We start from the raw sequence: 17866 nt of genomic DNA, 5'->3' as shown, positions 1-17866 counted from the left end.
AGAAATTCAGCCAACTGTTAACAGTATCAGGACTTTTATTTATTATATGTATATAATTTGTTTCTTTGTTAATTGTTTAATTCATAATACCCATAGAATATACATAGACTATTACCCTCAATAGCTCACATCTTTGACAACCTACTCATAATCGCATATCATGTTTTATTTTAAAAAATTCCGTATAAGATTTTAGGGAATGGGATAGGTTTCAGAAAGAGTGAAAACACTGCCAATTATATAACACCCATCAGAGAAACAAAAGAAATAAAAATACTAATAAAAAAAGTTACAACTTCAACTCCCTTTTATGTAAAAACAAAAAAAAAAAAGACCAATAACAATATCAATAATAAGAACAGCCATTTAAAAGGACATTGTTTTGAAACCGGCCTGACTAGGCATTTCTGATGTGTATTGTGTATGTGTGTTTATACTGTCTTTGTGTGCACACGTGTCTGTGAGAAAATGAGTGATTGCAGATTGCAAACGTGGTCCCGTTGGTTCATTCGCATGGTCCTCGGGGGAGTCAGTTAGGTTCATGTAAGTGGTAGGTAAAAACGTGTTTGGGGGGTGGTAATAAAGCAGCTTTTGGTCAGAGAATGACAGACCGTTACGAGAATCCAAACATGCAGATACAAAGCCTTGGTAGAGTGTTTCAAAAAAGGTAAAACACTTGTGTGTGCAGAGATACACACTGTGTTCATACTGCCACTTGGAGTAGCGCCTGCAGCGTTTCAACCGTGGAACAAACGCGCGCACACACACACACACACACACACACACACACACACACACACACACAGAGAGAGAGTAGGGCAGTCCACTGCAAATGAGTGCCGAGGCACCAGACACACACTGTAGTAAGAGTAACGGGCTCCAGGGAAAATCTGTGAAACGTCAGCCCTGAAAAAGCAAGCTGAATAGAGAGGGAGGACAGAAAAACAACTACTGAAACAGGGGTGGGGGTTACAAAACAGAAAAAAAGAGAAAAGTTTGGTCAGAGACACAAAGTGCAGGTGTGCTGATTGAGTTACATGATTGATGTGAGATAATCCCCTCCTCCTACCAACATAACTGCCTCTCTTAATCAGACCTGCTAACCTTCCTGGGATTCAGTGAAAATAATAATAATAAAAAAAAACATATTTTGGAGGGAGGAGTAACAAAAAAATAAAAATAATGGACAAAAAAGAAAAACTAGCAAATGGCAACGCTGCCTAGTACGCAGATTGGGAATTCTCGGCCAATCAGAAGCGAGATAAGCAGTGGGTGGGTGGGACCTGAGGGAGGGAAAGCCCTTTGAGTAAAGCATGGTAGGTCATCAAGGGGGTGTGGAATGGATGATACAGCCCATTTACACCGATCTGGTCTCAGATTAATTCTCCACCTCCACTGATGGCTAAATATAAGGATTAGGAGAACTAAACTGATGCCCGATCTGAAAGCATGGCCACTTCTATTGCAAATGGAGGCTTATTATGGCTTCTGAGGAACTAAGTATATGCCATGGCAAAAAAGTGTTTCACGGCTCCGATGTACAAGTGGGGAGACGTGACACTCTGAACAATGCAAACACAGCAATGCGGAATGCACTAACCCGGGAACTACAGCCCGCCACTACGATAAACCCAAGAGGAAAACAAATAAATCCACCACTCTGATTACCATAGACACCATAACCGTGGCAACCATGGACCGTTTAACACAAGCTTGAAATTAAAACATCAGCAGCGTATGCGCCGATTCCGCCTTTCACAACTAAATACAGTATTTACATGTCCACTGTCCTCCTTGAAACAATACCAGACAGATAGGAGGAAAGGGAAATGGCAAATAGGCAAGAGAGAGACAGAAAGGAAATGAGATGTTCTAATCCAGAGGCTGTTATTAACCTCCCCTTTATAGGCCCGGAGGCCAGTCATCTGTCAAGACCTAGAGTGGCACAGACTTAGACCCAATTCAAACAGTCAGGTAATCATGTCTCCATGCCTCAACCCACTCTCATTGCCACTTTGGTACATTTCAAGAATGCATGCATGTTCACTCATTTTCTAACTTAAAAAAAAAAAAATATACAAAACTACTAACATGCCCGTAGAACATAGAATATTTGCATTTCACTACTGTCTAAGAAATAAAAAGAGTAAAAAAAAACAAAAAAAAGATTCTCGAATATAAATTCCAAAACATACAAATAAGACTCCTGCCTGATCGTGGACATTCAAATAACGGTGTGCAAACCGAATCGCCACAAATTCACTAACAAAAAAACCATTTCTATTTACACACACCCAACCGGCGCCCCATCTCTCCTCTTTTTCTCTCAAATGATAATTCTATGGAGCAAAACCGGAGTTAAGATGTTAGTTATTACAGTAGCATATTTATACTGCGAGTAGAAATACATGGAAAGAATACAAACTTGCCAAGAGGGCTAGAGAGCTGAAAGAGAATGCAGGCTCACAGGTGGGGGGCATTTTAAAGTTGACCAGAAAGGGTGTCGTAAGATTAAAGCTCTTGCTATTACAACAGTACAATGTCCCCGCAAATAGAAGAAAGAGGGAGGAGACTCCCAATGGTGTTTTAATGAGCGCAGTAGTACTTAAAGTAGACAACAGTCCCGCCAGAATTTTTTTTCTAAATCAAGTTTCCCCGCAATTGAAATTAAAGGAGAAAAAAAAAAAAGTTACATTAACACGTTTCAGGTTATTTTTTTATACTATATATATATATTTTTGTTTTTTATGCATCTTGTTGTTTGGAGTCTTCTTGTTTCAAGCTTCCATTTTAGTTTTTCCACTCGCCTTCAGAGCTGAAACAAAGAAAGTAATTCACAGTTGAAAATGTGTGCGCAAGTGTGATTGTCCATCTATTTCAGAGCAGTAAGGATGGGTTTACAGCGGTATGTGTGACTTTACCTCTATATCTCAGGAGCCTTGGTAAGTGGCCTGAAAGCGGGCCGTCTCCTCAAAGATGAGCTCCTTCAGCTTCTCCTTAGGCAGATCATCCAGCTCCATGGTGAAAGTGAACGGTTCCTCCGCTACGGGCTACACCCACACAGACACACCCCCACACAGAGACAGAGACACACCCCCACACAGAGACAGAGACACACCCACACACAGAGACAGAGACACACCCACACACAGAGACAGAGACACACCCACACAGAGACAGAGACACACCCACACAGAGACAGAGACACACCCACACAGAGACAGAGACACACCCACACAGAGACAGAGACACACAGGTTAAACCAAGGTGAAAATACACACATATACAACTATTAGTCTATCAATGAAAAAACACCTTGCAATAATCTCCGGGACACAGCCAATAATCCGGTAACACTGACACCAGTGAAGCATGAACTTCACACAAATGGACCCTGGCTACAACAACTCATGAATGTTTGTGAGCAGTGGACCAAATGTACAGCCTTAAATGATCAGCCACTGTGAACCGTGGGAAGAAGTGGGACTGGCTTGCTTGTAGTCTAGAAAGGTCCCTGTTTATGGTGCACATGTACTGCTGCAGCGTGGGTTTTCACTGCCCTCTTGTTTTACTAGCATATTACCCCAATTATGTAAGGCCCACGGCCATACCTCATCAGTGGGGTCGTAGTATTATGCAAGGCCCACGGCCATACCTCATCTGTGGGGTCGTAGTATTATGCAAGGCCCACGGCCATACCTCATCAGTGGGGTCGTAGTATTATGCAAGGCCCACGGCCATACCTCATCAGTGGGGTCGTAGTATTATGCAAGGCCCACGGCCATACCTCATCTGTGGGGTCGTAGTATTATGCAAGGCCCACGGCCATACCTCATCTGTGGGGTCGTAGTACTGTTCCAGGTACGGGTGGGCCAAGGCATCCTCCACCGTGATGCGCTTAATAGGATTAAAGGTCAACATACGTCCCAGCAGGTCCAAAGCTGGAGGGGCGAGATGGAGCAGGTGATGGGTGTTTTTCAAAGGATAGTCAATTCCAAAACCAAGATATTATCAATAAAGACCACAATCCTACATAATATAAAAAAAAACGAATTGGCTTTACTTTCACTACACAACAAAAACAAATTAAATTATTAGCACCGCCTTTGCTCACAGATATTTCAATGAGGAAAAGGTTTTATTTAATAGTGAGAATTGAAAAATAACTAAAAGGAGAATTTATTTTAATGTACAACTTGGTTTTTCAGCCTGAATGATCTATATTCCATTATTCAGTTTAATTTGAATAGCCACAGCAAACTACCCTTGCTGTCGGCCTTGGGGAAAAGCTTGTTCCAGGGAATCTTGGGCTTCTCAGGAAGAGACTGCAGGTAGTTCCTGGCCTTCATGTTGATAATGCAGTTCAAGTCGTCCGGAGTGGGAGAGCCCAGGATGCCTGAACAAGCAGTCACATGCACACGTTAAACCATGGTAAGAAAGCATGTAGAAGCACTTTAAAAACACACACACTCACAATGACAACTCACCACACCGGCAGAATATTTTACACTCTTATTCCTCTCAAAGTTTGTGACCTTTGCGTAAGGCACCTAAATCTCCCTCTTACCCAAGATATGGTTGAGCTGGTCCAGATAGTGCTTCCCAGGGAAGATTGGTCTGTTGGACAGCATCTCAGCCAGAATACAGCCCACTGACCAGATATCAATGGACTTGGAGTAGCCCTGAAACAGCACACATGCAGAATTAGCACAAACGTGTCCTTTCACACAAATACTCAAACTACAACACAATTTCCAATAAGGTTAGAATTTTTCTGTTCAACAGTTGGGGGTCTCCTTTGTCGTATTTTATGTTTCATAATGGCCCAAATGTTTTCAATGGGTGACAGGTCAGGCCTGCTGGCTGGCCAGTTTAGCACCCAGACTCTTACTATGGAGCCATGCTGAGGTAAAACGTGCAGAATGTAGTTTGGAAACAAAGCAAGGCCTTCTTTGAAAAATACATTATCTGGATGGCAGCATACACCGATCAGCCATAACATTATGACCACTTACAAGTGAAATGAATAACACTGATAACCTTGTTATCATGGCACCTGTCAGTGGGTGGGTTAAATAAGGCAGCAAGTGAACATTGTCTTCAAAGTTAATGTGTTAGAAGCAGGACAAATGGGCTAGTGTAAGGAGCTGAGCAACTTTGACAAGTGCCAAATTATGATGGCTAGACGACTGGGTCAGAGCATCTTGCATTACAGTTCATACCATACCATACCATACCATACCATCTTCTTCCGCTTATCCGGGGCCGGGTCGCGGGGGCAGCAGACTAAGCAGGGATGCCCAGACTTCCCTCTCCCCAGACACTTCCTCTAGCTCTTCCGGGGGGACACAGAGGCGTTCCCAGGCCAGCCGGGAGACATAGTCCCTCCAGCGTGTCCTAGGTCTTCCCCGGGGTCTCCTCCCGGTGGGACGGGACCGGAACACCTTCCCAGGAAGGCGTTCCGGAGGCATCCGAAAAAGATGCCCAAGCCACCTCAGCTGACCCCTCTCGATGTGGAGGAGCAGCGGCTCTACTCTGAGCTCCTCAACCTATCTCTAAGGGATCGCCCGGCCACCCTGCGGAGAAAGCTCATTTCGGCCGCCTGTATCCGGGATCTTGTCCTTTCGGTCATGACCCAAAGCTCATGACCATAGGTGAGAGTAGGAACGTAGATTGACCGGTAAATCGAGAGCTTCGCCTTGCGGCTCAACTCTTTCGTCACCACGACAGACCGATACCTCGACCGCATTACTGCAGAAGCTGCACCGATCCGTCTGTCAATCTCCCGTTCCATCCTTCCCTCACTCGTGAACAAGACCCCTAGATACTTTGCCTGCCTCAAGTGGAGGAGTTTCTCTCCACCAACCTGAAGTGGGCAAGCCACCCTTTTCCGACTGAGGACCATGGCCTCGGATTTGGAGGTACTGATTTTCATCCCCACCGCTTCACACTCGGCTGCAAACCGTCCCAGCGCATGCTGAAGGTCCTGGTTAGAAGGGGCCAACACGACAACATAATCTGCAAAGAGCAGAGACGAAATTGTGTGGTCCCCAAACCTGACACCCTCCGGCCCCTGGCTGCGCCTAGAAATTCTGTCCATAAAAATTACGAACAGAACCGGTGACAAAGGGCAGCCCTGCCGGAGTCCAACATGCACTGGGAACAAGTCTGACTTACTGCCGGCAATGCGGACCAAGCTCCTGCTTCGGTTGTACAGGGACCTGACAGCCCTTAGCAAAGGACCCAGGACCCCATATTCCCCAAGCACCCTCCACAAGATGCCGCGAGAGACACAGTCGAATGCCTTCTCCAAATCCACAAAACACATGTGGATTGGTTGGGCAAACTCCCATGAACCCTCCAACACCCCGTAGAGGGTATAGAGCTGGTCCAGTGTTCCACGGCCCGGACGAAAACCACACTGTTCCTCCTGAATCCGAGGTTCTACTATCGGCCGTATTCTCCTCTCCAGAACCCTGGCATAGACTTTCCCGGGGAGGCTGAGAAGTGTGATCCCCCTATAGTTGGAACACACCCTCCGGTCCCCCTTCTTAAAAAGAGGGACCACCACCCCGGTCTGCCATCCCAGAGGCACTGTCCCCGACCGCCACGCGATGTTGCACAGGCGTGTCAACCAAGACAGCCCCACAACATCCAGAGACTTGAGGTACTCAGGTCGGATCTCATCCACCCCCGGTGCCTTGCCACCGAGGAGTTTCTTGACCACCTCAGTGACTTCAGCCCGGGTGATGGACGAGTCCACCTCTGAGCCCTCATCCTCTGCTTCCTCAATGGAAGAAGTGACAGCGGGATTGAGGAGATCCTCGAAGTACTCCTTCCACCGCCCGACGACATCCTCAGTTGAGGTCAACAGCTGCCCACCTCTACTGTAAACAGCGTTGGTAGGGCACTGTTTCCCTCTCCTGAGGCGCCGGATGGTTTGCCAGAATCTCTCCATGGCCTCACCGAACTCCTCCCAGGCCCGAGTTTTTGCCTCCACAACCACCCGGGCTGCAGCCCGCTTGGCCTGTCGGTACCAGTCAGCTGCGTCAGGAGTCCCACAAGCCAACCAGGCCTGATAGGACTCCTTCAGCTTGACGGCATCCCTTACTTCCGGTGTCCACCACCAGGTTCGGGGATTGCCGCCTCGACAGGCACCGGAGACCTTACGGCCACAGCTCCGAGCGGCCGCTTCGACAATGGCGGTGGAGAACATGGTCCACTCCGACTCAATATCTCCAGCCTCCCTCGGGATCCAGTCGAAGCTCTGCCGGAGGTGGGAGTTAAAGATCTCTCTGACAGAAGACTCGGCCAGACGTTCCCAGCAGACCCTTACAGTACGCTTGGGCCTGCCGAGTCTGTCCAGCTTCCTCCCCCGCCATCGGATCCAACTCACCACCAGGTGGTGGTGATCAGTTGACAGCTCCGCCCCTCTATTCACCCGAGTGTCCAAGACATACGACCGCAGGTCAGATGAGACGACAACAAAGTCGATCATCGACCTGCGGCCTAGGGTGTCCTGGTGCCACGTGCACTGATGGACACCCTTATGCTTGAACATGGTGTTCGTTATGGACAAACTGTGACTAGCACAGAAGTCCAATAACTGAACACCACTCGGGTTCAGATCAGGGGGGCCGTTCCTCCCAATCACGCCCCTCCAGGTGTCACTGTCGTTGCCCACGTGGGCGTTGAAGTCCCCCAGTAGAACAATAGAGTCCCCAGTCGGAGCACTTTCCAGCACCCCTCCCAGAGACTCCAAGAAGGTCGGGTACTCTGCACTGCCGTTCGGCCCGTAGGCACAAACAACAGTGAGAGACCTATCCCCGACCCGTAGGCGCAGGGAAACGACCCTCTCGTTCACCGGGGTAAACTCCAACACATGGCGGCAGAGCTGGGGAGCTATAAGCAAACCCACACCAGCCCGCCGCCTCTCACCATGGGCAACTCCAGAGTGGTGAAGAGTCCATCCTCTCTCAAGGAGTGTGGTTCCAGAGCCCAAGCCGTGCGTAGAGGTGATCCCGACTACCTCTAATCGGATCCTCTCAACCTCACGCACTAACTCAGGCTCCTTCCCCGCCAGCGAGGTGACATTCCACGTCCCTAGAGCTAGTTTCCGTGTCCAGAGATCGGGTTGTCTAGGCCCCTGCCTTCGACTGCCGCCCGATCCTCTTCGCACCGGCCCCTTATGGTCCCTCCTGTGGGTGGTGAGCCCACGGGAGGGCGCATTGCATTGCATTGCATTGCAGTTTGTCCATCTCAAATGAGCTCAGGCCCATTTCACAATTTATGGATCTTGTTTATATCTGGTTTCTTCTATGCATGGTAGAGTTTTAACTTGCATTGTGGATGCAGCCACGTACTGTGTTCACAGACAGTGGTTTGGGGAGTGTTCCTGAGCCCATGCAGTGATGACCACTACATAATTGTGTCTGTTTTTAATGCAGCGCCACCTGAGGGCCCGAGGTCACGGCCATCTAATATTGGTTTTCCTTGTCCCTTGCGTACAGAGACTTCTTCGGATTCTCTGAATATTTTCAGTGTAGGAGTATTTTCCCATTCATTGCTTGAAACAACACATTCTGACAATTTACTGTATTCATATTACAAACAGACAACAAAGTTGTATTTTAGAGAACAAATACTTCTTTCAATACCTGGGTTAAATCCACAGGAGTGCATTTGAGTAACAATTTGTTTTTGAGTAACATCCTTTTGGAAATATTTCCAAAGCCAAACATGCAGCTATGTAAAATATTTCTTATTACTTCAAATGTGAAAATAATTAAGTTTTAAATAATAATAAACATGAAATTAAAGTTCCAACATAATGAATGTGCACCTTAGAGTTGAGCATGATCTCTGGAGCCCTGTACCAGCGGGTGGCCACGTACTCTGTCAGGAAACCTGTGTGGTCATGCTCTGGGTCGGCTATCCGCGCCAGCCCAAAGTCACAGATCTGAGAGGGGGAACGGGGTTGTTAATGCATGTAGGTAAGCATAAAGATAGACAGGCTCACATACAATGACCCATTCAGGCAAAATGCAAATTCACACCACGCCCTCTTCTGGTAGAGTCAGTACAGTACATTACTTTGCATTTAAACGTTTTTCATAAAACACAGGTACAGACAGCACAACAACTAAAAAAATATATTAATGTGCAAAAGTAAAAAACACACTGGAAAGTTATACAGATTTGCATTTAGATTTACGGGAAAGAAGTCAGTAAATAGAGTCGTATATTATGGTTGAAAGCGCTCTGGGGGGCATTTACTTTATGCTGTCATTCCCTGGCATATTTGGGGTCCACTTGTCCTCTTAGTGGGAAGGATCACTGTAGATCACCTTAATCCTATGGTGAAACATTTCCATCCTGAATGGAGTGGTCTGTTCCAGGATTACAAGGCCCCCATCAACAGGGAATGAGGGCTCATTGAATGGTTTGAGTATGTAAATGATGCGATTCATACGCTACGGCCTTTGCAGTCAACCGCTCACAACCCAAATGAACACCTATGGGAGACTGGACTGACGTGTTAGAAAGAAATCGCCACCACCTTCATTAAAACACCACCGACTCCTTGCTTTATGGTTGGTATGAGGCTCTTCTATAGAAAGGAAGCGCTTTCTTGTCACCAAATTTTGGTGTCTGGCATTGCGGCCAAACAAGTCCACCTTTGACTAGTCTGTCCAGAGCACATTGTTCCACTAGTTTAGGTTTTAACCAGGTGTTGGATGACAAAGGTCAGTCCTGTCTCGATATTCTTTTCATCCTATCTGACCTGTCATATATGCCAAATCTCTCCTGTCTCTTTCTGACAGTCAAATCATTGATTGCTGCAAAACAGGACTATGATCCTTTGAATTTACGAGAGACATCGGTGGGACCGCCTGTCGTATAGAAACTTCAGAGTTTAAAAGTTAAACACTCATTTAGTTAAATTGGATTACCCTTTATAAATAAATATGGTTAAGAATTAGCTCAAATCATCATATGCACAAATTTGTAGGAAAACAACTTTCCAGGGGGTGTACTAACTTAACGCATTAATTTAGATAATTCACATGATGGCCCCCTAACAAAGGTGTACAGTGTCTGAACAAGTTTATAATTGGAATAGCAACTGCATAGGTCATGCATTTACACTCAACTATGCAGAAAAATATCAGACATTTTCAAACAGATATACAGCCAACTTTATTAAGGATGCACTGATTAAATCGGCCAGCAATCAGTAATCAGCAAAATGGCCGATTACTTGCGATGAAAAGGCATCATGCTTACCACATTTTTATAATAGGCTAATGTTCATCAAGTCACGTGTCAATGAAAGGTAATACAGTGCCAGGCTGCTTTGTTGTATATAAAGGTGAGAGCTCATATACAACCAAGTCAATAAAAATGTCAGCTGTGTAGAAAAAGTTCAACAAAAAATGTCAGCACATCTAACTCGATACAATATCTAAAAGCAAAAGACACAAAGGAGCATGCCGAGTTTCTACAAACGACAGTTGCAGCTAAGACCATCGCCCCTCCCACAAACCGACTCCAGTAGCCACACTATTTGAAAATGCTCGAAGAATTCCCCAGGACAGGGCAAAAACTAAAGGGATCACAGAGAAAGTTATGGTATTCATCGTTTTAGAAGACCAGCCTCTCAGATGTGGAGGACGTTGGTTTTTGAAGGCGATGGAGCATATTGAACCACGCTACACACCGCCTAATAGGTGTTCTTTTTCCATTGCGTGTTTATTAGAAATGTACAACGTCGAAGCTACACACACAGAAAAGCTTCTGGCACATGACAACATAGCTATCCACTTTACAATGCACATTTATAGCTCGGATGTAAACCCGATGAGTACGCGCAGTCTCACAGCAGAATAGATAGTTGTGGTGTAAAGGTAAGCAAAAGGCACGGTTCGGTATTGTCCCTCAGATTTTATGTCCATTTCGGCACAGTAGAAAAAGACACGCAATACATAACATTTTAATTTATTATGAAGTTATAAACTTGTAAACATTGGCTAATTGGCCATACTTCCCTGAACAAAGAGAGGCACATAAAGGTTTGGCTTTTCATTTGCCATATTTATTTTACGAGCTTGCATCACATGCTAGGCTACTTCAGTTGCTAAGTTATGGCTCCAAGAACCCCCCGGGAGAAAACTCAGAGTTCATCATTTTAGTTCCACACACATTCATTTTTTATTAACTTACTGCATTAGCCTGTATTGTATATTGTTAAACACTAATATGTAAAGAAATCACAGATAATGTGTTCTTACTGAAACTATTACCACAGTATTAATTACAAAATGCCACCAATGCTTGTACCTCAATCATACAAATATGTGGTAAAATAGACTTGCAACCAGAGAGTGGTCCGAACGCTTATAAGACAAAAATCTAGAGGCTTGAGTCTTTTGTAAAAAGATATCATAGCTAAAATAGGCCTACAGAAAATTACAAATTAAAAGCCTCCATTTGTCATTTTCCTTAGCTGTGAGTGCAAATTACAGGCTAAAATATAAATGATTGTTGCACAGTTATTTCACCACCCCATCATCAGCAGGCTGGACTGGCAACCTTTAAAGGGAACATTTTATTAATAGAAGTAAATCAGGAATTCTGAAAGAACAGTGGCTGAAGCCCAAGCTGAAGCATAGACAACTGGACCACATCAGGCCACACAATGTTTGATTCAAGCAACAGCAAACCACAGCTGACCAACCAAAATGACATATTGTCCTTTTATACAATCATACATCTGTTCCAAGTACTCCTCGATTTATTACCTTGAGGTCACAGGTGGTGTTGATGAGCAGGTTGGAGGGCTTGAGGTCGCGGTGCAGCACGTTGGCAGAGTGGATGTACTTCAGACCTCTCAGGATCTGATACAGGAAGTAGCAAGTGTGGTCGTTGCTCAACATCTGGGTCTTCAGCAGCTTGTACAGGTCTGTCTCCATCAGGTCCTGCACTATATAGCTGGACAACGAGGAGTTAAGGAGCCAGACAAAACAGTAGGGCAGGGCAATTGCTAGAGACACCATAATACGATCAACGACCATCTGGTATCATGGTACTATACTCCGGCACTGACACTATGGTTGTCGCAATTTTGCTTGTGTATTGTGATTTGATAACCTGATTTAATTTGGATCAAACAAAGTTTTGATCAGTTGGGAAAATCCAAGTGCTGAAAACAGATTCCCTGCTCAGGCTCCCGATATAAAAAGATGATGGGGTAAACAAACTGAGTGTAAAAATACTGCCTATTCATAGGTTTGTGTGTTATATCACAGCATGTACAGGGTCTATAAGCATCACCAGATGCTTCAGGGCACCATTTCCTGTCATATTTCAACAATGTGGCACCATAATTCTATTCTGAATGACACCCAATACATCCCCTTCCATACTAGTGCCTGTGGTTGGGTGGTTGGGTGGTGGGAAGGGCAAGTGGGCTTGGGGATTCGAACAGTAGGGAGCCTACAAACATCCTGTCATTGAGCAAGGCACTTACACCTTATTGTTCTTTTCCAAGGGTGTCTGAGGATCTGGAAGGGGTGTAAATCTTAAAATACTGAAATTCAATCAGGTTTTATTAACATTCCACTATAGGCTTTGTAGTCATCACAAAACATTTACAACGTTATAGTCTAATTGTAAACTAGATATAGTGAAAACAATGTGCAGTACAAACTACCAAAATATATTGCTGGGTCACCAGCAAACCAAAACATGTTCAGTCTTCGGTCTGTTGTGCATAGAACATTTTAGTGTATTCAACTGACTGGCCTGTTTAGATTGCAAGCTAAGGAATTATTGGTAGAGACCTTAGACTTGCCAGGCAGGCTCTCCTCTAAACTGAGACACCCTCTCTCCAATGCCATTCGGGGAGGAGTCACTGACTTACTGTTGCATCCATCAAGCATTTGGAGTGAACTCTGCTGGCAATACTCGGCCCTGGCTCAGGGTGGTTCCTGTTGATTGGGGTCCTTTTGGTTGATACTTGACAATGTGGGTGGATTGACTTCCTGCCTGTTGGGCCCGCTCTGGGACCACCCCTGTATAGGGCCGCAGTGATCCCTGCTTCAGCCCCAAGGTTTCACGCTGCTATATTATTGTGCTGAGGGAGTAGGGTCAGTTCTCCATTGTAAATTTAAGGAATGCACTTTCAAAATTGTCCCTGTCTCCTGCCCTGTTTAAACTTAGGAGGACACGAGGTCTTGGCCCACACCTCCAGAGTACCAGGCTTGAAAGACCCATTGCTGTCCCTGTCCAAAGTCCTCCTGGTTGTGTCGAGGATCAAGATGATACCTGATGATTCCAGCTGCCACTAACTCCGCTATGCCTCTCAGGAACCTTGTTGCACTATTCCCTTTGTACTACTCTGACACTGCCTGGCAAAGTCGGATAATGGAAGTTCAGTTGTTACAGGTACATGTCTAGTTCAGGAACCTCATTGCTGCCATTTCTGCATCCAGGTTGCACATGCTACCTTACTCCTTCAATTTGCCTCGACTGCACATCTAGAATAACCATTAAGAATTGCCACTTAACATACACTATACTTAATACCTGTACATTTTTCTGGACTCCTCTGTTTGCCTTAATTGCACATTTAGTATGGCATTTGTGCTGCATTTGCCACAATTGCACATCTATACATTCCACTTGTAATATACATATACTTAATACTTGTAAGTTTCCTGCTCTCTTCTATTTGCACTTCTTTTGAGATGCTAACTGAATTTTGATGTACAGTACATGTACTTGTTCAATGACAATAAAGCTTAAACTAATCTAATTATACACTGTGGCTCAGAAATAACAAAATTACTATTTTGAAGGACAGAACATTTTCAGAATTACAGTCAAATGTCCATTTGGGATCATTTTACACTTTAAAAGAACCAAACTTAGTCCTCTTTAAAGTGGCCTCACGAGTGAAAAAGTGTTTTTGTATTCACGGTTCCTTGTATGTATGAGAGCTCAGCTTTTTTTCACCTGTTCTCTTCAGCTTTTTAGTGTTGCTGAGTCCTTATGGTCCTATTTTGTGTTGCAGAGTCCTTATGGTCCTATTTTGTGTTCCTGAGTCCTTATTTTGTGTTTCTGAGTCCTAATTAACTCCCTGAACTACAGCCAGTGTGGGACAAGCCATCATAACTTTAGCACCACAACTGTTTTTCACCAGCCCACCTCAGGATTCCGTGGGGTCTGATTAATTTAGGAGCATACAAGCATAAATAATGTAAGCCAATCACATTAACATGGGTTATGAAATACATTTGCTGAATGGAACTAGCTAGCAGTGTTACCATTAGTCAGCAAAACTAGCCAGCAATAAGAAAATTATCCACATAAAAACTAGGTGCCTCTTACCTACCTAACATCACACTTAAGAAAGATTTATCTTGGGGATAACCAAAGGTTTTCTGACAGATTCTACAGTCTTCAGAATTGTCAGCCTGCTATCAAGCCCCAGTTATGCCCTTTACACCCAGCCACCAACAATGCCTTCTGTGGATGTATTCGACAGTTCAGTTGGCCATCGACAACACAAAACATTAGCGTAGTGAAAAGCTCAAGCCATGATCATGGCATATGAAAAGTCTATGGCAAGAGACGCCCTTTACAGCTCACATGCAACCTAACACGTGACACACACACACAGTGAAAGGATACACATCTCTCATGCACTCTATGCGCCGGGCCCTCAGGATGTCGTTGATGCCGATGATGTTCTCATGGCGGAACCGAAGCAGGATCTTGATCTCCCTCAGGGTGCGCTGGCAGTACGTCTGGTGCTCAAATGGACTGATCTTCTTAATGGCCACACGCGAGTCTGTCATGGTGTCATGGGCAGAGCTGAGTGGAGCGACAAGGCAGATAATGGGGGGGGTCGCAGGACAAAGAAAGTTAGAGACAAACACAGAGAGAGGGACAGAGGAGGAACCAAAGAGATACAGGCAGCGCAAAAGAGAGAGATACAGGCAGTGAAAAAGATGGGCAGCAAGATAGAAAGGGATGGGCAGAGATGGTGGAGAGGGCTCCCGTTACAAAACATCCCAGCACAATGCACATGACAATGCATTTCTCAAACAAACTGGGACACTTCAGCACATTGAAAAGGCTGACTAATTCTGTGTGATTAGCAGAATTAAACAAGGTCCAACTGAAATCTGACTATAGCCACCTAACCACACAGTTAAAGATTAAACTCACCTGTCATCTAAAAACAAGGCCCAAAATAAATGTGACTTTGACTTTCAACACAACCCCTCCAAACTACGTGTTAACCGCCAGGCTTGGGAAATGAACAACATATAGCCGGCACATGGCTTTCATCTGGCAAACATCAGATACCCGAACCAGTAGACCAACATCCCACACAGCCATAACCTTACACTAGGATCTAAAAGCTACATTTTAAATGCTGATTTTGACATTGTAGCTACGGAATGAGGAAACTAGGGAATAATGAAAAAAAATCTACTACTGAATAGTATCATAGTTAAGCAAAGCAACTGAACTGTCAGCGCATCAACCTATGCAAGAAGAAACAGCAACAAGTCCCAGAGGGAGAAAAAAAAATGCATGCCCAGTCACTGCATAGTGAAAGTAGTTAATATACACTTCAGAAAGTTTGGTTTTCTGTCATTTCTCCAACTCCGAATGATAAGAAAGTTTAGTTTGTTGTTTTTAGTTTTCGTTGTTTAAGCTTTCATGTTTACTAAAGTCACAACTGGAAAGCCCTAAAACACCTGCCTGATAATGCAGCAGCACAAGCTGCCAAAGCTTGTAGACACACATTGAGTAAAAATGAATGTGTGCTATTGGGCTATGAAGTTGCCTCACTTAGCTATGTTAAAAGCATTTGATAAATTGTTTTAATGAAAACACTTCTGTAACTATAGTACTATATTAGTTATTACTAATATACTTTGTAGCACACAAGCCACATAACACGGACTATAAAGTTATCAGTATTTTGCAAAGAAGGATATTGTATTAGTCCTCAAGCAGTATGAACTATGGACTGTCAACATATAAACAAAATCTATCGACTTGACTACAAAGACCTGCGCAATCACGCCAATCACTCCCTACCACTTCCTGTATAGAAAAAAAATGTGGCAGCTTCAATAACCACGCCTATTAGCAATTCAGCTACCTTTACTTAGACTACTCACACGGTAATGAACACATTAGTAAGCACGCTATACATGACATTTTGGAAGAATTCGATTTCTTTAATTGCAAGCAATCGCGCACGTCGTTACTGAGATGCAACTGCATAATAGTCACCACATAGCTAACAAGCCAACGTCAGCTAACTGAAGTACTACTTAAGTAAAAACACAACACAGTGTAACGTAGTAGGGTAGTTAGCTAGAGTAAAAATATAGCCATTCAAGCCCTAGTAATATGTTGCTGGATATTTAACGTTAAGTATAAATTAAAGAGCTGGTACCATACGTTAACTGAAAACGCATCAATGGTTGTTTTTAAATATCAGCTAGTTAGCTAGCTATATACATAAATTAGATGCCGAATTGTGTGTTGTTTACAGCTTAAGTTAGCAAGCAGCGTAGTGTCATTGAACAAGCGATAATCAGGAGACAGAGCTAGCCAACGCCTTCAACTCTAAGCCAACTAACTGTAGCTAGCTTGTTTCTATCCCGACGTCAACGTATTTACCGCGAAACTGCATTTCCTCTTACCAAACCATTCCATAGGCCCCTTCCCCGATGTAAGACAGGTTGACATAGCGAGGGCCTACGTCAAAGTTTTGCCCCTTCACCACCTCCAACACGGGCTTGGTCCCCGCCGTTCCAGTCGCTCCCTCGGGCGCAAGAGCACCACCAGACCCGGCGGCACCAGTATTTGAGCCTGTGGCTCCAACCGCCGCGACACTGCTGCTAGAATCCGCCATGATTCAGTCTAGAAGTTGACTATTTGCGTTCAATATTTTGGGAGGGGGCCGTGCGAAAAGGTATAAATGACTTCAGGTTGATTGGAAGATTAGATATATTTCCTTTGGGTTTGTTTCGTTGACGAATAGAGACGAGTCGATCAAGGCCCCCCTCAAGAGTGTGTAAAATGATTTTCTTTTTTTCTCCTTGCTTCTTCTTCGTTGTTGTTTTTTTTTTTTTTGCGTGTCAGCGGGTGATGAGGTACTGCCACCTACTGGTTGGCGGGGTTGATTAAAATAAGAAAACATACGTTTTATATATATCCTTATTGTTTCAGCATAAACAACCCACATGCAGAGTTGGGGAGTAACGGATTACAAGTAATGCTCTTTACAAGTAATCAGTTACATGTAAAAAAACAACAGTAACTGTAATCTGTTACGTTACAGATACTTTTGAAAAAAAAGGATGATTACTTTTGGATTGCTTCAATTGAAAAATAATAGGTGCGCGAAATAATTATGACACGTTGCATGTTTGATTTTATTATTTCATATTTTTAAAAACATCGTTATTTGAACCAGAATAAGAATTGCGCGCCTCAGTTGTGTGTGATCGTCATGTGGTGGGCTCGCATAACCAGATTAATGACCGCCGAAGCCTAGTTTAATTTTTGGTTCGTTGGATGGCAGGTAAAAACAGAGTAGGCTATATGTACAATAATATTAGCCAAGCTATATAAAATGTTATTTAGTTATCTACTCGACGCATCTTTCTCTGAACAATGATAGGTGATTGGCCTACCTGGTGTTATATATTTTTAAGTTTCAAGGTTTATTTGTCAAATGCACCGAAAAACACAGCCAGGACGAGTTGCACTGAACAACGTAGACAGGAATTGTTTAATAGATTAGGCAACTATTTGTTAGATAGCTGTAACA

At 44.2% G+C, this 17866-nt stretch overlaps 1 protein-coding gene across 1 annotated transcript; it reads right to left on the bottom strand.

Annotated features, from left to right (window-relative positions):
* Positions 1-314: 314 nt before the first annotated feature.
* mapk3 (mitogen-activated protein kinase 3) lies at positions 315-17179 on the bottom strand. The gene is made up of 9 exons (XM_013135717.4): positions 16734-17179; positions 14695-14877; positions 11802-11991; positions 8843-8959; positions 4568-4682; positions 4265-4396; positions 3832-3941; positions 2922-3050; positions 315-2815 (listed from the first exon to the last, which is right to left on the bottom strand). Exons 1-8 carry the CDS (start codon positions 16943-16945, stop codon positions 2931-2933), a joined length of 1179 nt encoding a protein of 392 aa, XP_012991171.1. The 5' UTR covers positions 16946-17179; the 3' UTR covers positions 315-2815; positions 2922-2930.
* Positions 17180-17866: the final 687 nt, after the last annotated feature.

The sequence above is a fragment of the Esox lucius genome, chromosome 11 (assembly GCF_011004845.1).
Source record: "Esox lucius isolate fEsoLuc1 chromosome 11, fEsoLuc1.pri, whole genome shotgun sequence".
NCBI classification, from domain to species: Eukaryota; Metazoa; Chordata; class Actinopteri; order Esociformes; family Esocidae; genus Esox; species Esox lucius.
The sequence above is the reverse complement of the archived record's forward strand: the minus strand, read 5'-3'. Positions and strand labels throughout refer to the sequence as shown.